The 23,020-nt window shown below is 43.5% G+C and overlaps 1 protein-coding gene across 1 annotated transcript in view; it reads right to left on the reverse strand.

Moving 5' to 3' along the window:
* Positions 1 to 337: 337 nt before the first annotated feature.
* LOC139666375 (inaD-like protein) overlaps positions 338 to 23,020 on the reverse strand; it is a gene marked incomplete at its 3' end in the record, with an annotated part of 36,564 nt that continues 13,881 nt past the window's right edge. The window contains exons 7-14 of the mRNA XM_071545567.1: positions 14,540 to 14,668; positions 11,811 to 12,059; positions 9,675 to 9,777; positions 6,801 to 6,889; positions 6,222 to 6,351; positions 2,827 to 2,952; positions 726 to 787; positions 338 to 394 (exon numbers count right to left, since the gene is read on the reverse strand). Coding sequence (XP_071401668.1) covers positions 338 to 394; positions 726 to 787; positions 2,827 to 2,952; positions 6,222 to 6,351; positions 6,801 to 6,889; positions 9,675 to 9,777; positions 11,811 to 12,059; positions 14,540 to 14,668 — 945 coding nt within the window. The remainder of the gene's footprint in view (positions 395 to 725; positions 788 to 2,826; positions 2,953 to 6,221; positions 6,352 to 6,800; positions 6,890 to 9,674; positions 9,778 to 11,810; positions 12,060 to 14,539; positions 14,669 to 23,020) is intronic.

Below are 23,020 nucleotides of genomic sequence, written 5' to 3' on the forward strand. Positions count from 1 at the left end.
TAGGATATAGGATGTGATATAGGATATATAATGTGAGGTGTGATATTGGACATATTATATGTGATGCAGGATATATGGTGTGATATAGACAACAGGATACAGGATGTGATAGACGATGTATGACATGGGATGTAATGTACTGTAGGATGTAGTATGTAAGGACACAGGACACAGGACATAAGATGCAGAATATAGGACATAGGATATGGGATGTTGGGAATAAGGACCTAAGATGCAGGACATAGAATATAAAGGCGTAGAATAGGATATAGGTTAAGTGATACAGCATGCAAGACACCGGATGTAGGATTACCTGAGACAGGACAGGGTTTCCTACCTTGGAGTATTTCTGCAGCTCTGCAAAGTCTTCAATGACCGGGTCCAACTCCACGACCTGTAGGACACACACACACACACACACACACACACACACACACACACACACACACACACACACACACACACACACACACACACACACACACACACACACACACACACACACACACACACACACACACACACACACACACACACACACACACACACACACACACACACACACACACACCCCCGAGGTTGGTATGCAAATAATACTGCACTACTTATGTATATGAACCCTAAGCAGTGTGTGTGAGTGAGCATATCAGTCTGGAAGTGTTTATACCTGTGTGTGTGTGTGTGTGTGTGTGTGTGTGTGTGTGTGTGTCTGTTTGTGGTCTCACCAGGACTTGGTACTTTGGTCCCAGAGCCTGCTCCCATTTGGCCCTCAGCTCCGGCTCTGCAGCTGAACACACACACACACACACACACACACACACAGGCAGAGAAAAGCTTGTGTAAGCAGTGTAACAGATGTAAAACACTCCTCCATTCCGCAACCCACAACTGCCCTCTACTTGTACTGCAATACAACTAGCAGTACTGCAACACAAATAGTAGTACTGCAGTAGAACTACTAGTACTACAACAGATTTAGTAGTGCTGCAAAAGAAATAGTAGTATTGCAGCAGAATTACTAGTACTGCAACAGTATAAGTAGTGCTGCAACAGAACCTGTAGTGCAACAAAAGAACTAGTACTAGTGCAACAGAACTAGTAGTACTGCAGCAGAACTAGTAGAGTAGTAGTACTACAGTTCTACTGCAGTTCCACCCATTCACAACAGTATACTGAACTCTGAAATCGATCTTGCATTCTGCTGTCGACCTCATTGTAATTCACTCTGGTTAAGAGCAAAAGCTAAATGACTAGAATGTAAAATGTAAGGCAAGCAACTTAGGAGTGTGTGTGTGTGTGTGTGTGTGTGTGTGTGTGTGTGTGTGTGTGTGTGTGTGTGTGTGTGTGTGCATGAGAGTGGGACCATATCTCAGCAACAATCGCTCCTTAAATCAGAGGAATAAATGAGTGTCGGTGCAGAGTGATTGCAGGAGCGGTGCAACATGAGGCGCCGACAGTCTGACCGGCCGCCCGCCTGACGGACCGAGGGACCGGCTCTGCTCCCACAAACCCCGCAGGCCGATTCTACAGTCACACCGGGCTGGAAGTCATCACCACACACACACACACACACACGCTCTCACACATGTGTAAGTGTTCTGCAGCGGTCCGGCCGTCTCCGCAGACAGGCTCTGATTAAATTAGCATTGCTAACCCCCGGCCTTCACAGCGCAATTAATCTGCAGCGTTTGGCTGAATAAACAGGGTAATACATCGCTGTGAGCCTGTCAGACAGCGAGGACACTTTACATCTGCTGGCCAGGAGCGGCTGCGGCTAAATGTTAGCGTGGCGTTTTGGCCACTTAGCAAAGCTAATGAGGAATAAAAAGAGAGGGTATGATTCAGACGGGAGTGCTGTTACAGACCTGCGTCGACACGTTCGGGCTGCAGGAGCTTCCACAGTCCAGACCACCGGAGGCCGATACTGAAATATCTGGACTAACACTGGATTTTATCATTTAAGAGATATTGCCAAAGTACGGCCGTTCCTATCCCAAAATAACGCTGAAAAACTTATTCATGCTTTTATTTCAAGTAGACTGGACTACTGTAATGCTCTTTTTACCGGTCTTCCAAAACAGTCGATTGAGAAGCTTCAACTTATTCAGAACTGTGCTGCTAGACTTTTAACCAAAACAAGGAAGAGAGAGCATATTACCCCTGTTTTAATTACACTCCATTGGCTCCCAGTATCTTTTAGAATAGGTTTTAAGGTCCTGTTGCTTGTCTACAAAGCTCTAAATGGTTTAGGACCGGCCTACATTGCAGACTCTCTGTCGTTTTATAATCCTTCACGAGCTCTTAGATCTTCTGCTGCTGGGTTTTTAAACACAAACAATACTACACATATTTAACTATGCTCCAAAATTATGGAATACCATACCTAAAGCCATAAGATATTCAAGCTCCTATTTATTTAACTTGGCTTTTAATTGAAGTCATTCTATTTTTTTACTTTTTTTTTTTGTGTTTGTTTCTGTTTTTACTGTCCCTTTTGCCATCTACTGATCTATTTATTGCTACTCCTTTCCATTTACCCTTGTTTTAATTTGTATGTTTTCAATTTGTATTTCTTTCAATAACAAGCATTTTTTTAATGTAAAGCACTTTGAACTGCATCGTTTGTATGAAAAGTGCTCTATAAATAAAGTTTATTATTATTATTGTTATTAACACTGATATTTAATACCGATATCCAATACCTTGCACAAGAAATACAAAACTGTCGCTACACTAAAAGAACAAATTCAGTTGTTATGGGCTGATGGATATCCCAAAAAAAACGTGTGTGTGTGTGTGTGTGTGTCTGTGTGTGTGTGAGCTCACCCATGGCTAGCTGTGTTGTGTTGGTGTGTGTTGGTTCGGGCGTTGCGGTCGCCGTGCCGAACACCGCGGACCGAGCCTTGAGCTCCATCGACCTCTTCAACGACACGCGAGACGACTCTCTCTCCACTGACACACACACACACACACACACACACACACACACACACACACACACACACACACACACACACACACACACACACACACACACACACACACACACACACACACACACACACACACACACACACACACACACACACACACACACACACACACACACACACACACACACACACACACACACACACACACACACACACACACACACACACACACACACACACACACACACACACAATACAGAACAATAATGAATGCATTTATTTAAAGACAGGTTGTAACAGTAGACATGGAAGCTGTTAGAAAGACGTTCATGTCAGTCTGTGTCTATGTCATCCATCTGAGTCGTGATGCTGGGGGTGATGAAGGAGTACAAAGACAAGGCCTGGGTAGCATCCTACTATAAAATGAGGAAAACTCTGTCCGTCTGTCTGCTTCCATTTCGCTCCTCGATGGTTTGGCCAATCAATCTGAAGCTGCACATGGGCATTGAGCATTGGCATAGGCAGGGACTGACGAAGCTGATTTTTCCATTTCCCCAAATTTATGCTGTTTATGCGCATTGGCAAGTCTGCACAGAGTTGTGGCGCAGGCATCCCCGGGTCTGGACTAGTCTTACTAAAAGCACTGACAGTCACTGATACATTCATCTTTAGGCTACTATCTGACAACTACTGCCATCCAGCTGAGTCTCCATGATGGAGGAACACAGGAGAACTGTGTGTTAGTTAATAAAGTGTAAATGTGTCTGAAGCAGCTAGGAACGTTCTCAGTAAAAGTGAATAGTGTGATAAGGTGGATTTGTTTCCAAATGTAGGTGTTACTGTGACACAGTAAACTGTCTTGTCTTTAGCCCTAGTCTCTACTCCAAAACATGAAGAGTTGGAGCTTGAGAAGAGTCAGCTCAGTTAACCTGAACAAACTGTTAGCTAGCTAACTAGCCAGCAAACACACTGATGTTAATGTGAACATGCTAACGCTAGCTGCTACTAGATACGTTAGCTAGTGTGCTAATCAGATGAGTTGAGGGAAGTCAGAGTGAACACACGCACATCTCTTTTCCAGGTGCTGAGTCGAAATAGTTACTACATGCAAATTCGAAAAGACTCGCAACACTGTGGCAGCTCCCAATATTTTGGTTACTTTATTCTACATTAAAAAAAGGGCTCGAAACATTGTAGTTCTTTTATGTAGAATAAAGTAAGCAAAATATTGGGAGCTGCCACAGTGTTGCGGGTCTAATCAGATGTGTTAACAACAGGACAGTGATGTTAGCTGACCAGATGCTATGGTTAGCTAGCTAACAAGCTGACATTATCTAAACACTAAATCAATCAGATGGATCAGTGATGAAATGATCAGTTCAGTCAGAAACAGACAGAAATTAACCGTCTGTTCAATTCTGTTGAGACAGAAACACAGTCAGCTGTTCACAGAGCTGAAGACCTCCAAGATGGCCGCCAGAGGAGGGGTGACATCACCTCTATTGTCCACATGTTCCCTGTAATGCTGCTGATCTACTGACTCTCACTCTGCTGTGTCTCATCAGAAGTCTCTCTGTGTGACCGAGTCGCAGGACTGACTGGAATATAAGATGTAAAGTACTTTACAGACTGCAGGCTGAACTCAGCTGGTCTCCAGTTTTCGGGGATCTCTCTTTTTCCCGGAGCGGTAATGAAATAAAGACGTCTGGAGGAGATAAGACCCTGCACTCCTCTTTTTTATAATCACTCGTTTCCCTCTGGCCCGCAGGCTGACCGGTGCAGACCAGCGCCGATCGCAAGACAAAAAAATGACCCCGAACCGGCCGAATTAATCTTCCCGGTCGGAGGAATCGGAGGCTTTTGGTGGAGAGTTTGGGAAATTACACCAAGTTGTAAACAGATTTGTCATCTTAATCTGTGTGAGAGGACACAGGCGGTTCAGACAGAAAATAGGAGAAGAGGAAGCTCCAGCCTGATAAGTTTAACACAGAGGAGAGAGAGAGAGAGAGAGAGAGAGAGAGAGAGAGAGAGAGAGAGAGAGAGAGAGAGAGAGAGAGAGAGAGAGAGAGAGAGAGAGAGAGAGAGAGAGAGAGAGAGAGAGAGAGAGAGAGAGAGAGAGGAGAGAGAGAGTCGACTCAAAGCAGCAGATTGCTGTATTAATATTATATAATCAGGGATGCAGTGGAAACTCAGTTTACCACATTTTTACGGCTGACATGAATCCAGAGCAGATAAATTCATACTGTGGTTCAAAGTCAGAAGTATCAAACTGATTAAGTCAGAGGGAAAATTAATACTTTTCCAAAGTACCATACATCTTTTATATTGGTGATTATGATGCGTGTTTATGATTTCTTTTAGCCTCCTTCATATTTATCACTACATCGCCGAATATAATACAATACAATACAATATAATATAATATGATATAATATGATATAATATAATATAATAATTTAGCATTATGACAGTGTTCAGCCTCGATATTCAGCAGCAGGCAGCCTGTTGCTCTTCATCAGCTTTATTCTCTGCCATCTTCATGTTCATGTTCATAAAAGAAAAGCTCAAATTAACAACATGAAGCTCAAAATAAAGTCTCCTCTCTCAGACTAAATGAAAAGTGAATTCTGTTCAGGTGGAAACTGATGGATCAACTTTTCCACAATATCCACTTTGTTTGTTTGTTTTCATAATGAGGCTGAACTGAAGCCGATTGAGACTGAGACCTGTCTGTCTGTCTGTCTGCCTGTCTGTCTCTCTGTCTGTCTCTCTGTCTCTTTACCCGTCTGTCTGTCTGTCTGTCTCTTTACCTGTCTGTCTGTCTGTCTGACTGTCTCTTTACCCGTCTGTCTGTCTGACTGTCTCTTTACCCGTCTGTCTGTCTGACTGTCTCTTTACCCGTCTGTCTGTCTCTCTGTCTGTCTGTCTGTCTCTCTGTCTGTCTCTCTGTCTGACTGTCTGTCTGTCTGACTGTCTGTCTGTCTCTCTGTGTCTCTCTCTGTCCGTCTCTCTGTCTGTCTGTCTCTTTACCCGTCTGTCTGTCTTTTTATGCGTCTGTCTGTCTCTTTACTCGTCTGTCTGTCTGTCTGTCTGTCTGTCTGTCTGTCTCTCTACCTCTCTGTCTGTCTCTCTGTCTGTCTGTCTGTCTCTCTACCTCTCTGTCTGTCTCTCTTCCTCTCTGTCTGTCTCTTTACCCGTCTGTCTGTCTCTCTTCCTGTCTGTCTGTCTCTCTACCTGTCTGTCTCTCTACCCGTCTGTCTGTCTCTCTACCTGTCTGTCTGTCTGTACCTTTATCCAGCGATCTCTCCAGGACTCGGGCTTTCTTCCTGACCAGTGTGAGGACGACAGTCTGACCCGTCTGCTTCATCACCTCCAGAACCTCCTGATTGGTCAGACCGTGAAGACTGACACCGTCCAGCTGGAGAGACAGACAGGTGGAGGGACAGACGGGAGGAGGAGCGGGAGGGAGAGAGAGACGGGCAGGCGGAGGGAGAGACAGACAGGAGGAGAGGGAGAGAGAGAGACAGGAGGAGAGAGAATAGGGGAGATACAGACAGAAGAAGAGAGAAAGGAGAGACAGGTGATGGAGAAATAGACAGGAGGAAAGACAGACAGGGGAGAGACAGGCAGGGGAGAGACAGAGTGAGATAGAAAAGTGAGAGGCAGGAGAGAGAATACAGGGGGAAGAGAGACAGGTAGTGTGAGAGACAAGGGAAGAGTGACAGGTAGAGAGAGAGACAGGTGGAGAGTGAGAGACAGCATGGATGAGATTTGGGATGCACCAGTATTCACATTCAGACCGAGACAAACACACACACACACACACACACACACACACACACACACACACACACAGCAGCTTCTCACCGCTATCAGTCGGTCATGGACTCTGATGTTTCCACTCTGATCTGCTGCGCTGCCTGAAACCACATGCTTCACAAACACACCTACTGCATCTGACCAGAGAGAGAGAGGGGGAAAAAAACAATTGCAGTGTTTACACAGTTCTCACTTACTTGTATTATATTTTTTTTAACTGTAATATCCACATTTTTCTATTTTTAAGTTATAGATAGATAGATAGATAGATAGATAGATAGATAGATAGATAGATAGATAGATAGATAGATAGATAGATAGATAGATAGATAGATAGATAGATAGATAGATAGATAGATAGATAGATAGATAGATAGATAGATAGATACAATTTTTTGTTTGTATTTTTAAGTTAATTTTACCTACTCTTATGTATATATTTGATAGCAATGTTGCAATGTTACACAGCTCTGTTTACTTGTGTCACATTTCTTTATTCTAGTATATTTTTAATTGTACATACTTTTTTTGTTTTTATTTCACACTTGCTTTGGCAATGTAAACGTATGTTTCCCATGCCAATAAAGACCATTTGAATTGAATTGAATTGAGTGAGAGGGAGAGAGACACACAGAGAGAGAGAGACAGAGAGAGAGAGAGAGACAGAGAGAGAGAGAGAGAGAGAGAGAGAGACAGAGAGAGAGGGACAGATAGAGAGAGAGACAGAGAGACAGAATTAAGAGTTAATTGATGATTCATTTCTTGTTACATGCTTTGGCAATATTGTTTGCCAAAGCATGCCAATATATGCCAATAAAGCACCTTGAATTGAAAAAAATGAAAACAAATAAAAATCGAAAATTGAGAGAGAGAGAGAGAGAGAGAGACAGACAGACAGCTGAAGTTATATTGTACAGATCTTGCTTATATCTATATCAGACTTTTCTGTTTGTCAGAGTGTTTCAGTGTGTGTATTTCAGTGTGTGTTTCAGTGTGTTTCAGTGTGTTTTCAGTGTGTGTATTTGTGTGTTTAAGTGTGTTTTCAGTGTGTTTCAGTGTGTTTCAGTGTGTGTCTTAGTGTGTTTCAGTGTGTATTTGTGTGTTTCAGTGTGTGTCTTAGTGTGTTTCAGTGTGTTTCAGTGTGTTCAGTGTGTTTCAGTGTGTTTCAGTGTGTGTCTTAGTGTGTTTCAGTGTGTTTCAGTGTGTTCAGTGTGTTTCAGTGTGTTTTCAGTGTGTGTATTTGTGTGTTTCAGTGTGTTTTCAGTGTGTGTATTTGTGTGTTTCAGTGTGTTCAGTGTGTTTCAGTGTGTTTTCAGTGTGTGTATTTGTGTTTCAGTGTGTGTCTTAGTGTGTTTCAGTGTGTTTCAGTGTGTGTCTTAGTGTGTTTCAGTGTGTGTCTTAGTGTGTTTCAGTGTGTGTCTTAGTGTGTGTCTTAGTGTGTTTCAGTGTGTTTATTTGTGTGTTTCAGTGTGTTTCAGTGTGTTTCAGTGTGTGTCTTAGTGTGTTTCAGTGTGTTTCAGTGTGTTTCAGTGTGTGTATTTGTGTGTTTCAGTGTGTTTCAGTGTGTTTCAGTGTGTTCAGTGTGTTTCAGTGTGTGTATTTGTGTGTTTCAGTGTGTTTCAGTGTGTTTCAGTGTGTGTATTTGTGTGTTTCAGTGTGTTTCAGTGTGTTTCAGTGTGTTTCAGTGTGTGTATTTGTGTGTTTCAGTGTGTTTCAGTGTGTTTCAGTGTGTTTCAGTGTGTTTCAGTGTGTTCAGTGTGTTTCAGTGTGTGTATTTGTGTGTTTCAGTGTGTCTTAGTGTGTTTCAGTGTGTTTCAGTGTGTCTTAGTGTGTTTCAGTGTGTGTCTTAGTGTGTTTCAGTGTGTTTCAGTGTGTGTCTTAGTGTGTTTCAGTGTGTTTCAGTGTGTGTCTTAGTGTGTTTCAGTGTGTGTCTTAGTGTGTTTCAGTGTGTTTCAGTGTGTGTATTTGTGTGTTTCAGTGTGTTTCAGTGTGTGTCTTAGTGTGTTTCAGTGTGTGTCTTAGTGTGTTTCAGTGTGTTTCAGTGTGTGTATTTGTGTGTTTCAGTGTGTTTCAGTGTCTTTCAGTGTGTTCAGTGTGTTCAGTGTGTTTCAGTGTGTGTTTCAGTGTGTTTCAGTGTGTTTCAGTGTGTTTCAGTGTGTCTTAGTGTGTTTCAGTGTGTTTCAGTGTGTTTCAGTGTGTTTCAGTGTGTTTCAGTGTGTGTCTTAGTGTGTTTCAGTGTGTGTCTTAGTGTGTTTCAGTGTGTTTCAGTGTGTGTCTTAGTGTGTTTCAGTGTGTTTCAGTGTGTGTTTCAGTGTGTGTTTCAGTGTGTGTTTCAGTGTGTTCCAGTGTGTTTCAGTGTGTTTCAGTGTGTGTCTTAGTGTGTTTCAGTGTGTTTCAGTGTGTGTCTTAGTGTGTTTCAGTGTGTTTCAGTGTGTGTCTTAGTGTGTTTCAGTGTGTTTCAGTGTTTCAGTGTGTTTCAGTGTGTGTCTTAGTGTGTTTCAGTGTGTTTCAGTGTGTTTCAGTGTGTGTCTTAGTGTGTTTCAGTGTGTTTCAGTGTTTCAGTGTGTTTCAGTGTTTCAGTGTGTTTCAGTGTGTGTCTTAGTGTGTTTAAGTGTGTTTCAGTGTGTGTCTTAGTGTGTTTCAGTATGTGTCTTAGTGTGTTTCAGTGTGTTTCAGTGTGTGTGTTTCAGTGTGTTTCAGTGTGTGTGTTTCAGTGTGTGTCTTAGTGTGTTTCAGTGTGTTTCAGTGTGTTTCAGAGTGTGTGTTTCAGTGTGTTTCAGTGTGTGTGTTTCAGTGTGTTTCAGTGTGTCTGTTTCAGTGTGTTTCAGTGTGTGTGTTTCAGTGTGTTTCAGTGTGTGTGTTTCAGTGTGTTTCAGTGTGTGTGTTTCAGTGTGTTTCAGTGTGTGTGTTTCAGTGTGGTACCTTGGCTGGTCAGGGCGTTGTAGCCGATGATGGAGATGCCGAGGCTCTGGCCCTCCTTCTTGATTAGAGGAACCTCGTGGATCTCATAACCCTCCAGGTTGGGCTGAAACCAGGCACACACACACACACACACACACACACACACACACACACACACACACACATTTCCATCCATATTTCAGCCAGGACTCTACTGCCTCGACCCCCGGCAGAACATAAACATCGTAGAGGAAAAACAAGCTGTTTCATCTTTTTCAGCGTCTCTCCTCTTCAGAATTTCATGAGTCTGTTGGTGTTTTTCTGTGGTCAAGCACACATGCACTTATGGCTGTGTGTGTGTGTTAATACAGTGTGTGTGTGTGTGTGTGTGTGTGTGTGTGTGTGTGTGTGTGTGTGTGTGTGTGTATGTGCATGTAAGTGTGCGCATGTGTATGTATATTTGTATGTACTGCATGCATAACAACAACATAGTAACCTCTCTCTGTAGAGCACATATCAAAACAGAGCTGATAAATTACAGGCATCTCCAGGTTTCAGAAAACCAAATGTAAGACTCTTTGGGCTGGTTTCACAGACCGGTTTCAGGATTAAGACTAGTCCTAGACTGAGGACTTTTTCACTGGATATCTCCATTGAATTGTCTTTAGTCTAGGACTAGGCTTAATCCCTGTCTGTGAAACCAGTCCTTTACGAGCTTTTTAACGCTTCATGGAATTGAATTTGAGACCCATTTAAAGACCCTATAGACAACTTTTTTGCTTTAACTTATCATTATGAAGTAAATGTTGATTGCACAGTGTAATGTCTATAGAATAATGACACCATCAGCGTTTAGATTGGTTCCTATAAGCCTCGCTTTCACTATGCAATTTTGTCTACCACCGGGTACGATCTCCCGGGAGAATGAAGGCACGAAGGAAGTGTGTCATCTATTGCACAACAAAACAGGAATAGGATAGGTTTTCCCCGGGAGCGGAAATGGCGGACGGTGGAACAACCGAAGTGACAGTGGAAACTCTAAAACCCTGATGACAGAGGAGGCGAAGAAGGCGAAGAGGGAGAGTGATAGAAATAGAGGTAAAACAAGAGTGAAGCTCGGACGGGCGTTCACTGGATGGAGACGGCTCCGGGACTTGAGAGGGTTCAGAACCGACATTCAGTTGGCATTCTTTCTACTGGATCAGTAAGTAACACAACCTGCCTACTTATTAATACTACCAGATGTTTTACTCTGCCTTTATCATAGCACTGAGTTTGGGGTTTCTAGTTCAAATTGGGATTCTTACGGTTGTTTCTTGCTTTGGACAGCAGCCAGGCTGCAGGCGGTACGTTAGCCATGTTGCTAACGCTACCGCTAGCAGCCAGAAAACAAACCAGGAGCTACAAGGAAGCCAGGACCAGCCAGAAACAAACATCTCTCTTTCTTCTCTCTTATTTCCATAGTGGTGCTGATCATTTCTTCACGGAGCTAGGCTCTGACAGAAAGAGATCCGGTCGTCTTTGCGACAGCGGCGCAAACAACAAAACCGATAGGAAACACTAAAAGTTGTCTGTATCCACTTTAAAAACCAAAAAGAAACAAATTAGTCAAACCAGCCTGTTTCTGACTGAACAGCTGATGAAAGTTTTAAAACTATAAATGGGCAGAATAATAAGAGAAAGGAAGTGAACAGACATGAAGTCCAGCTGTGTTCAGTAAAGCAGAACGGAGGCAGACTGAACTGAAAGCTGACATTACCTGGTGAAATGACTCTCTGATGACTGGATTTAAGACATTTTTATAATTTTAACACCGTAAAAGTTTATTAACATAATTTATTTAAAGACCCTCTCTGACTTCTTAAGGATCCGCAGATACCTGCAATAACTTGTAGGTAATAAATAAAAACCTGAACCATAAATAATGATGAAAAAACAGAATAAAAAATGTTGAATGCACAGAATAATTAAAAGTGTAAGAGAAGCAGAATATAGTCCATAGAGTGCGTCTCCATGTGTATATACTGTGTGTATATTTAGATGCATATAAGAGCGTGTGTGTGTGTGTGTGTGTGTGTGTGTGTGTGTGTGTGTGTGTGTGTGTGTGTGTGTGTGTGTGTGTGTGTGTGTGTGTGTGTGTGTGTGTTGACCGCTCACCGTTTTGCTGACCCTGCGTTGGGGGGGCAGGGCAGGCGGGCGGGGGGGTAAGGAGGAGACGGGGGCGGAGTCAGGAGGCGGCGGGGGCGGGGGGACGGTTGACCTCTGACCCCGGGGCTCCCGGGCGATCAGCATGGTCACATGACTGCCGCACGCCTGCAGCACCTTCACCACCTGGTCGCTGGACAGGCCGCCGGTGGGCGTCGGCCCGATGCGCAGGATGTGGTCACCTGTACGGAGACGCCCGTCCTGATTGGAGGAGAGAGAAAGAGAGAGAAGAATGAGGAGAGAGAGAGAGAGGAAAGGGAGAAGACAGGTGCAAAGAAAAGGAGAGGAGAGGAGAAGAGAAAGATAGAGAGGGAAGAGGAGAGAGAAAGGAGAGGGAGAAGAGAAGAAGACAGAGGGGGAGAAGATGGAGAAAGAAAAAGAGGAAGGAGAGGAGGCAGAGGGAAAAGAAGAGAGAGGGGGAGGAAGGAGAGAGAGAGTGAAGATGACGAAAGAAAGAACAAGATGGAGAGAGGGAGAAGAGATGTTTCTGAATCCAAATCCCCTCCTGAGTCAGACTGCTGAACAGAGTAAAGCTGAAGGTTTTTACAACAAACGGCCTGACAGGAAGTGACAGCAGAGACGGACCAGACAGACAAGTCCGCTCTCTGTCTGGGTTTCTCTCCATCTGCAGAGAAACTGGATCCAATTAATCCGATCGATCTAATTAATCCACTTACAAGGCCATAACTCGTCCAGTCCCTCTGCTCACTGTCATTTTTTACCCAACAGTTATTTCTGCAGGGGAAGTGGACTGAGCACCTGCTGCTGTCTGTGATTAAAAAGCAAATGAGGTATCATTGCCGCATTTTAAGTGAATACAAGTTTTTAAGTTTTGCAAACTTTATTGCTTTTCATTATGTAAAGCTTGTGTTTAAATGTTTAAATGGACTTGCTCCTCAGCCTTTCTGTAAATACATCAAGAGACTACAGAGCTGCAGCAGATCCACCAGAGCAGCTTCAAGTGGCATCTGTAAAGTTTCATTCTGCAAAACATCTTTTACTCAGACAGCTGTTTCTGTGAAAGGAGCAAAGTCCTGGAACTCGTCACCTGATCTGAAATCTGCTGCAAACTTCACACCACTTTTAACAGAGTGACCAAATCCTCCTGGTTCATTCAGCAACAAACTTGTACTCATGTCTAGTTTTCTGTAATTATGTTACTACAAAATGTGTTTTTTATGGCATCTTGTTGTACTCAGTTTACTTTTTTTTTTTTTTACCTTGTGCTCTATTGTATCTTGCTGTACTCGGTTTACCTTCTTTTTACCTCACTGTTTTAATCTCTTATTGTCACAAAAGCTCTTCTAGGGACGGGTGCAAATTAGCATCCGCTATAAACACTATGATACTTGCATCAGATAGCTGTTCTCAGTTTGTCTATGTATATTGTATCTGTCCCTATCAAATAAACCATAAATAAATAAATAAATAGATAAATAAAATGGACAGCAGAGGGGCGGAGCCAAAGGGGTGGCCAGTAACCCTAACCCCAAATTATCTTGTACGCCATTGGCTGTTTAACTCTGATTGACACATTAAAATTGTTGAATTGTTCAAAGTGAGCAAGTCTTCCTTTAGACAGAGAGAAGAGCTGCAGAGTGACAGGTGTCCAGGTTGTTTCATATTTTCCAAATATTTCAAGTCGATTTTTCTCCTAAGTAATCACTACACAAGTCACACAAGGCTTTGCAATAATAGAAACTTTATCCTGCAGGTCATAATTTGTCTTTGAACATATTCAAACTTGAGTACACACAATTAATAATAAAAAAAAAAACAATTGCATTATATTGCATTATAGTTAATTTGTTAACTCTTGACTTATGGTTAGTCAAGACAGTAACCTGCTGTTGGTGTTCACTATGAGGAAAAAAACACTAATAGAAACAGAAATCTATTTTATTTTCAGAAATGGATTCCTTTTCTCCTAACAAGACTCCATCCTCATGAAACAGTTTGATACAGTTTACCATGATGTACAGTATGTTATGAATTTCAGATGATAAATATTAACATCCATGTCTGGACCCAAATGTCCGGACTGACCTCTTCATCTCCGACTCAAGTTATATTTGTTTAATTTCTGTGTGTTGAATGAAGAGATTTAAAGCTGCAGAGGATGAAACTGCAGTGAGATGTTTCTCTTGATGGAGAAATAAAGTCAACTTCCCCACAGAGGCAAACTCTGGGACTTTGACTTTTTATAAACACAGAGTATTCAGCCAAAGGTCATGATGAGGGTTTTATTTTTCATATAAAAAAATATTAGAGACAGGCCCGATATGTAACTTTTCCGCATTAAAATATCTAAAAACGACTAGACCTATGTTATATATTTTGTTGAGTTGTGTGCTTACATTATCCCAAATGTTTTCAAACCTAGAGAAACCTGTAATTTTAATCAAGGTAAGGGTGCGTTTTTTATTGTTTTGATTGAGAGACCCCTAGCAGCAGAAAATTACATATTGTGCGTTTAATGCTATTAAATGATATACAGTCCTCTTTTGCCCGGATACAAGATAAAGATTGATGTAATTTTGTAATGGCTTTGCCGGCTAATCAATAATCACTACATTTTCCATGATCTAAAATGAGCACAGTTTAATTAAAATGACATGAAGAGTAAAAGTCATTATTCGATAATATTCTGAAGTAATGCTCCCGGGGTGAGGCTGGCTCACCTTGTCCGCCACGCTGTTGGGTACGAGCGTCCGGACCACCACTCCGCTCGCCTTCCCTCCCACGATGCCGAAGCCCAAACCGGATCCATCGTTCACCAGCTCGATCTCCTCCACATGACCCCACTGCTCCTACAGGACAGACACACAGATTTCATTCAAACTTTATTTAAAACTGCAAACTAACATGAACACAGGACAGCAGGCAGGGGGTTCAATTAAAGCTCCATATCCTCCAGTGTCCACAGTTTTATTTTGTGTCTTTCTGTCCATTCAAAGCTGTGTGTGTGGTGTCATGAACCAAAAACACTCTCAATCCATTTCTCCACGTTCATTTTCCAGCATCTCTCTGAGCCTTACCAAGAACAGGCCGTTTCTGTCTCCGTGTCTTTAAGGCTCATTAATATTAACGACCCTCCGTTCCGATCGGCTAACCGTTTCCAGAGTGAAACGTGAGACGCCGCGGCCCGGCGGCTACAGGTAGGGAAAACTCTCCGGTAATAAACGACGACAACCGCTCAACCGCTTTGAAAAAACACTTTGTTAGTCTATTATTTCTTACAAAAATGATAATGTGCTCGCTTTTCTAATATGGATTGTGTGGATTTAGTTTTGATACTTTCACCATGTTTAGATAGACCATCCAACTCCTTTATCACCACAGAGGAGAGTCCTGCTTTACACCATGTGGACCTTTAAAACAACGAGACCAAACTAAGATTTTAGTCCAGGTTTTAGCCACAGTGGTTTTAAAGGATCATTCCAAGCTGATTGGAGTTTCTGCTCATGTCCTGCATTCCCTTCCTGTTTTACACCGCTGAAGATGGTTTTCCAGCTTTTATAACGTTAGGAGATATTTGATATTTTTCCTTTGTCTTAGTTGTTTTTCCAACTACGACCTCCTGTCTCGTCTCGGCTCTCGCAGCGTTCAAATGCACATTAATATGAACTCCTTTCAAAATGTAAAAGTTTACAGTCTGATGTCGGCTTTCTGATGCGACTTTCGCAAAAAACGATTGTTGGCTTCTCATTCAAAGTGATGGATCACCTTTAAAGACTGAATCAGAAGTCTGCAGTTGTTTTCTCTGCTGTTTGGGACTGAATGAGAGTGAATGAGCCTGAGAGGTTTGGCAAAACTGATGTAAAAATATATTTAAATGTAATGTATGCATGTAAAAACTGTCAGAATAAACATTAAAGGGATGGAAAACACGTTGGAATTGTCTTTTCATTCCAGTCAATCAATACACCGGGTGATTTCAGTTCCGCTCTGGTTGACATTGTGCTAACAGCTGTGAAATCAGCTGCTGTAGTGTTTCTGTTTGGCCCTCGGACTCTCGGACCTCGAGGTCACATGGTGAATCAGAGGTTTAAGGTGTTTCTGCAGAGAGACAGGAGGGGGAAACAGCATGCAGGTCATGAACTGGATTCAAAGCGGCGGCGTTGAAACGCCCGGAGCCTTCAGCTCTGATGCTGTGGAGAATCGGGGCGTTTTCACACCCAGCTGGTCTGGAGCCGCTGTTTCCAACCCTGCAGCTGGTCTGGTTTGTTAGAACACAGCAGCCAGACTGAGGCTCTGCTCAGACGGCGGTTACTCTGAACGTTTCCAAACCGATCACAGAGCGCTTCATTTAGATTGAGAACCTGACCGACCGTCATTCCACCCAACTACAGGAAACGCTGAGCATTATGGGTTAAGCACGCTGAATTATGACTTTTATTCCCCAGGAAAGAATTGACTGTCCAGTACAACACAGATAACTGAAGCAATGAATAAAGTAACAACTCCTCCCCTGATTCAGACCAAAGCAAATGGACAACAAGGTCATGCATGTCCTTAGGAAACACCCAGTCTAACCATGTCTAACCAAAATCTAACCATGTGTTCTCACCACAGCCTCCACACAGCAGCTGCCTGCATCACCAGACTGATCCATGACCAGAGAAATGTTGACAACGGATCGGACAGTAGCACAGGTTGCTAGTGGTGTCGATGCAAATTGCATTTCTATATCATGACATGGTGTCTGCACCTTTTTAATGCTAATTCAAACAGCATTTCTGATCGAACAATTAAAAAAAAAAGCAATGCAAAAGCAAAGCAGTCTGTGAGGTTGTCAGGTTGATTTCTTACTTCAGAAGTACAAACATAGCGCACCAGAAAAAGACAAGACTTCTGAAACTGTATTTAGGATTTAAAGGCTATATTTAACTGTAGTTAAGAACTTCTCAGGACTGGAATTCTGAAAATTCAATTTCATACATCATTAGACTATTTAAGGACTAGTAGACACAGTGCAAACTCAGCCAAAGAAAACAGTAAGCCAACCAAAAGACCAGAGGGAGAAAAAATAGCTAAATTTCAGACATTTTAAGACTATTTAAGGTCTTGTAGATACTGTATGTCGCATGAGTCTGAATCAAGGCAACAGCACAACAACAACAACAACAACAACAACAACAACTATGTCACCTTGTCCTGACCTGTACATGTGGTGCCACCCTTGGGCCAATCTGTAATTTTGAAAACACAGTGGTGAAATGTATCAATTCCCCAGATTTGATTGAAATCTGATCAGTGGTGTCTGAGACATGGATGGATAAATGAAAGCTGTAGCTGAGCGACCCCCTCGCTCTGATTTCACAGTGGGGGACGATCAGCCACAGAACAGAGGGGAGCAGCAGCCACACAGTGAGCCGGCTGGTTCAGAGGCCATCTGTCCTGAGGTGAGAGGTCATTAAGTTTAACCTCAGGAAGTAATTACCCAGCGCTGAGAGGATTTCTTCAACTCTGATACCAGCTGGTGATCAATGGAGAGGCTGGAGAAGATACCTGGGTCCTGCCGTCCAGGCTGGCTAACCACCTGATCTCTCTCTCTCTCTCTCACACACTCACACATACACACACACATACACACACACACAGTCCTCCCAGGGTTTTTATGAAGTGGCTGTAATCAGAGGTAGTTCTGGTCTCTTATTACAGCTCTGATCTGATAGAAGAGGTCTTCCTCTGTCTAATGAAACAAGCCTCCTCTCTGCCGGCTGATCCCAGGCCGCTGGAAAGAGCTGTTTGTTTGATAAGGTCAGGATCACACTAATGCGTTAAATGCATTGCTTTCCAATGGAGGTTCATTCTTTTCAAATGGGAGAATCCCTCACTGCTGAATCACTGTGTTGCAGCTGCATGGGGTTAGGATGAAGCTGCTGCATGTGTTCAATTTTTCTAGTCAGGCATTGATTATGCATGTGTAAACTAAACTGAATTTGTTTCCCTCAATTTTTATTTTTACAAGCTCTCCATGACATTTTCATGATGAAAACATCTGGCAAGTGAATAAGAGTTGCATCGAAAACTGGTGCAGTAATACTATAATCAACACCCAGGTCTAATAAGTTTCACCATCAACACGTTTGATCCCTGGGATCCTGGAGAACAACTGCACATAGTTTACAGCAACATAAAAGCTCTGTGGATTAAATGTGATCCTGCTGTGAGTTTGACCGCAGCACCGCCTGGACGGACCGGTCAGCTTGAAGTTTCTACTTTAGCTGCTAGTTTTCTGCTAAATGAACCAAACAGTCTGGTTCCCTCGATGGAGTCCAGGTTCCCTCAGGACCAATTTACAGCCATGAAAAATGTGGCTTTTCACACTGCATCTAGTTTTGGCCCAATACCTCATTAATTAAACAATGTAACTTCAAAGTAACTTTGTTTTTCAGCAACAAAGAAAACAACACTGACTCAGTGACTCCCATGTGTTTTTGGAACTCTGCAGTGGGTTTTAACGGTTTTCAAGGACCCAGAGGTCACAAAAATCACTCGACAAATAAAAATACCATAGAAACTTTACATTAAAGTAAGAAAAAGAGAACTACAAAAACAGCAGCAACAGGCCAGGTCAGGATGAGTCTGTAGCCTGCAGACAGTTGGACTAAGCTGCATTTCCCTGCATGTTTACAGTATTGCAAAATACATAGTTACAGAATTATAACAAAATCCCAGTCAACAGCAGAGGGATGTGAGACAGGTTGGGAACAGGTTGGGAACCATTTGGGAGCAGGTTGGGAGCAGATTGGGAGCAGATTGGGAAATTTGGGAATAGTTTGGGGACTGGTTGAGACAATCTGAGACAGAGTGAGGCAATTGCAACGGTTTGGGAAAAGGTTGGAACAGGTTGGGAACAGGTTGGGAACAGGTTGGGAATAGTTTGGGAGCAAGTTGGGAATAGGTTGGGAACAAGTTGGGAATAGTTTGGGAACAGGTTGGGAATAGTTTGGGAGCAAGTTGGGAATAGGTTGGGAATAGGTTGGGAATAGTTTGGGAACAGGTTGGGAATAGTTTGGGAGCAAGTTGGGAATAGGTTGGGAACAGGTTGGGAATAGTTTGGGAGCAAGTTGGGAATAGGTTGGGAACAAGTTGGGAATAGTTTGGGAACAGGTTGGGAATAGTTTGGGAGCAAGTTGGGAATAGGTTGGGAATAGGTTGGGAATAGTTTGGGAACAGGTTGGGAATAGTTTGGGAGCAAGTTGGGAATAGGTTGGGAACAGGTTGGGAATAGTTTGGGAGCAAGTTGGGAATATTTTGGGAACAGGTTGGGAATAGGTTGGGAACAGGTTGGGAATAGTTTGGGAACAGGTTGGGAACAGGTTGGGAATAGTTTGGGAACAGGTTGGGAACAGGTTGGGAATATTTTGGGAACAGGTTGGGAATAGTTTGGGAGCAAGTTGGGAATAGTTTAGGAACAGGTTGGGAACAGGTTGGGAACAGTTTGGGAACAGGTTGGGAATAGTTTGCGGACTGTTTGAGACAGTCTGAGGCAGTTTGCAGCAGTCTGGGACAGGCTGGGAACATGTTGGGCAGTTTGGGAATCGTTTGAGACAGGTTGAGACAATTTGGTAACAGTTTGGAAAACTATGAGACAGGTTGAGACAATTTGGTAACGGTTTGGAAAACTGTGAGACGGTTTAAGACAGGTTGGGAACAGTCTGGGACAGGCTGGGACATTTCGAGATGGGACACTGGGACCAAGCCTAAAATCACTTCACATGTCAGCGTACTGCTAGTTTGGCCAAGTGGTTAGAGAGACCGTTCTTCAATCAAACAAACTGGGTTCAAACCCCCGGGTCGGCAAACATCCTCCCTGCTGAAATGTCACTGAGCAAAACACTGAATCCCTACGAGCTCCAGACCCTGACCCCTGACCCCTGACCCCTGACCTCCCTGCGAAGCCAAGAGAAAAGACTACTTCCCTAGAGGGAGCCCCAGAAGAGCACATTATTAAGTTAGTTGAGGCTAGAGGCAGAGACTCCGTCCTGTCACCGGAAGGTCCAAGGTTCAATCCCAGCAACAGCCAGAGTGTCGAAGATCAAGCCACTGGACTCTCTCTGCTCCCTTTTTAGAAGTCGCTCCGGACAGGAATGTGACCTAAATCCCTAAAACGTCCCGGTGCGCTACGGTAAATAACTCTTGATAAGGACGAGCGTCGCAGATTGTTCTGCAGAGCGGTGTCGGGTATGAGCTGCGTGTCGGAGCGGAGCGATGCAGCCGCGCAGCATTCCCGCTCGCTGTCGGCTTTTAGAGATAAAATGAACCCTGCAGCCTGCGTTTAACAAGGTCAATATTTCCTCAGCTTTTACTGATAAGCAGAGATGTAGGCTCGGAGAAAGGCCGGTGTTGTCAGAGCCAGGGAACTGTTTGTTTTCACATATGACTCAACCCTTGACCTTGGCGTGTTGATTGACAGGTGGTTGGTCATGTGACTGGGGGACGGGGGAAGGGGGGGGTAACGTTCCTCGAGGAGTTAAGTCCGCCTCAGTTGTGTTTTAGTTTGTTTCTCTTGAGGTGAGGCAGTTTTACAAGCCCCTTGGGTTTCTTTAATCGCACAATCTGTTACGTTTTTGTCCCTCTTCTTTCTGCTTTTCATCATTTTTACATGAGCAATAAATTACCTCTAAACCCTTGAATGCGTTCCCTGACACACTGTCCTAATCTATGGTAGGATAATACACACTAAATAGAAAAAGGCTGTGGAGTGATGTTTGACTCGTTGTCTTTATGAGCGACATTATAGTGAAGCCCCACAGTGTTTCCTGTCAGCGTCGGCCTGATTCCAACAGAAACAAGACGTGAGAGGAGCCACGCCAAGACAACACATCAGCTGTAATGGAGGGTCAGAGCTGTCTGGATCTGCCCAGGAACGGAGTCTTGGCTTTGGGTGACAGATAGTTAGCCAGGCCAGGGGGAACGGCAATAAAATCCCATCCAGAGTTGTGTTTTTTATGCCCGGCGCTCCATTAAACGCGACCTCAATAGAAACGGGACATGAATAAAACAAAAGCAGGCGGATCGGAGGGTTGGTATGCGGGACGTGGCCCGGATCCAACGAGGGAGGAGGGAGAGGGAGGAGGGGGGGGGGTCACAAACAAGAGGGACAGTGTAATGCCGTGTGATAATGACCCGACAATACAGCGGGGCAGAATCATTACGACTGGGGTGAACCTGTGTTCCTCAGCTCGCATTAAAAGTCCAGGCCCTGCTCTCTCTTTGTCACCACGCCGTTTTTCTCCTGTCTTTCTGCTGGCTCGCTTCTCAACAATGAGTCTGTTGGATATTTAAATGCAGGGCTTCTAGCAGTCATTCTTATAGATTCTTTAATTGGGATAATTTCTCACAGATTATAGTGATGTTAAACTATTCTTCATTTTGCTGAGGATCCCCAGGAATCCCCCTCAGGGACCCCGGGGCCCCCCAGACCCCAAACTGCAAAACATCTTCATCTTAACTAGTCATTTAGTCTATTATTGAGTATTATTGAGGACATACACTGCTGGATGGCTCAAAACTTTCTTCAATTAAACAACAAATCTGAAATTGTTTTATCCGGCCCTCCCGATTCCACAAATTATTCCACATTATTACCAAAAACCTGGGCCAGCTAGCTACCTATGTCAAACCGTCTGCCAAAAATCTGGGTGTGATATTTGATTCGGCCCTCAAATTTGAAAAACAGGTCAAATCAGTAGTAAAAGCCAGCTTCTTCCAACTAAGAAACATCTCCAAAATCAAACAATTTGTCTCATTCTGTGATTTTGAAACAGTCATCCATGCTTTTATTTCGTCTCGACTGGATTCCTGTAACTCCCTATATTTTGGTATTAGTCGATCTTCCATGTCACGCTTACAACTAGTCCAAAATGCTGCTGCCAGGCTTCTGACTGGCTCCAGGAAGAGGGACCACATCCCCCCTGTGCTGGCCTCTCTTCACTGGCTCCCCATACGCTTCAGAATCAATTTTAAACTGTTTGTTTTTAAAGCCCTTAGTGGGTTAGCGCCTGCTTATTTGTCAGAGCTCCTCTGCACCCCTGCGACCCCCAGGGTCCTCAGGTGGTCTAACCAAGACCTCTTGGTCGTTCCACGGTCTAGACTGAAGCTCAGGGGAGATCGTGCCTTTGCGGTTTCAGCCCCTAGATTATGGAACAACCTTCCCCTCTCTGCCAGGTCCGCCCCCTCCATCAACACTTTTAAATCCAGGTTAAAAACTCATTTCTACTCCTTAGCGTTTGAATCCTCCTGACTTCTCTGTGGGTAGAGGTGTGTGTGTGTGTGTGTGTGTGTGTGTGTGTGTGTGTGTGTATACACTTGTTGTTGTCCTGTTTTTGATTTCTGTGTACTCTTATTCATTGTATTTGATATGTTTTGTTTCTTTCATTGTGTGCCCACTGTCTGGCATCTTTGCACTGTACAGCAGTTGTTTTTAAATGTGCTCTACAAATAAACTTGACTTGACTTGACTTGACTAAAATCATAATTTTCTAAAAATAAGTTAAAAAATCTGTCAATGCAGTTTGATAATTTCACTTATTTCAAATACAATTGAACTTGTTTCAAGAATTCAGTAGAATCAAGAGTCATTTTCTTGACAGCAGAGCAGTGATCTGCTTTATTCTGACTGGTTTCAACAGACTGACACTCATTTCTAGAAAAGTCCTGAAAAAGTGAAGCTGCATTGGAAACAAGTGGAGTTATCTCTCCTCACTGCACAATGTTTCTCTTGGTTTAAGAAAAATAAGATCTGAAGGCAGAATATGAGAGTAAATGACTTGTTGGATGGACATTTTTTGCAGTGCAGTCTGGGAAACACTGATGTAATTAAAGTGAGTGTGGAGAGGAGAGCCGGCTTGTTGTCAGAGCGTCGGGGGTTAATGGCGTGCGTCACCTCGCCATGTTGACCCATCTCCGCCTCATTTCCCCTCGCTCACGTTCACCTCCCCGTCCAACGAAACCAGACACTGGGGGACGGTTTAAGTCAACCACGACCTCTGACCCCTCACCTCGGTTAGGATGGAAATTACAGGGCGATTTTCACGGTGACGTCGTCTCTGCCGGATTCATCACGGGTCACCTGACACCGAGGAAGTCGACAGAGAAAGCTAAAATATTTGGCTGTTGGAGACTTAATGAAAAACTGAATCCATGATGTG

This window comes from Centroberyx affinis, unplaced genomic scaffold, assembly GCF_046629955.1.
Source record: "Centroberyx affinis isolate AG114_WGS23_722 - 3 ecotype Tasmania unplaced genomic scaffold, CSIRO-AGI_Caff_v1 ptg004966l_1, whole genome shotgun sequence".
NCBI classification, from domain to species: domain Eukaryota; kingdom Metazoa; phylum Chordata; class Actinopteri; order Beryciformes; family Berycidae; genus Centroberyx; species Centroberyx affinis.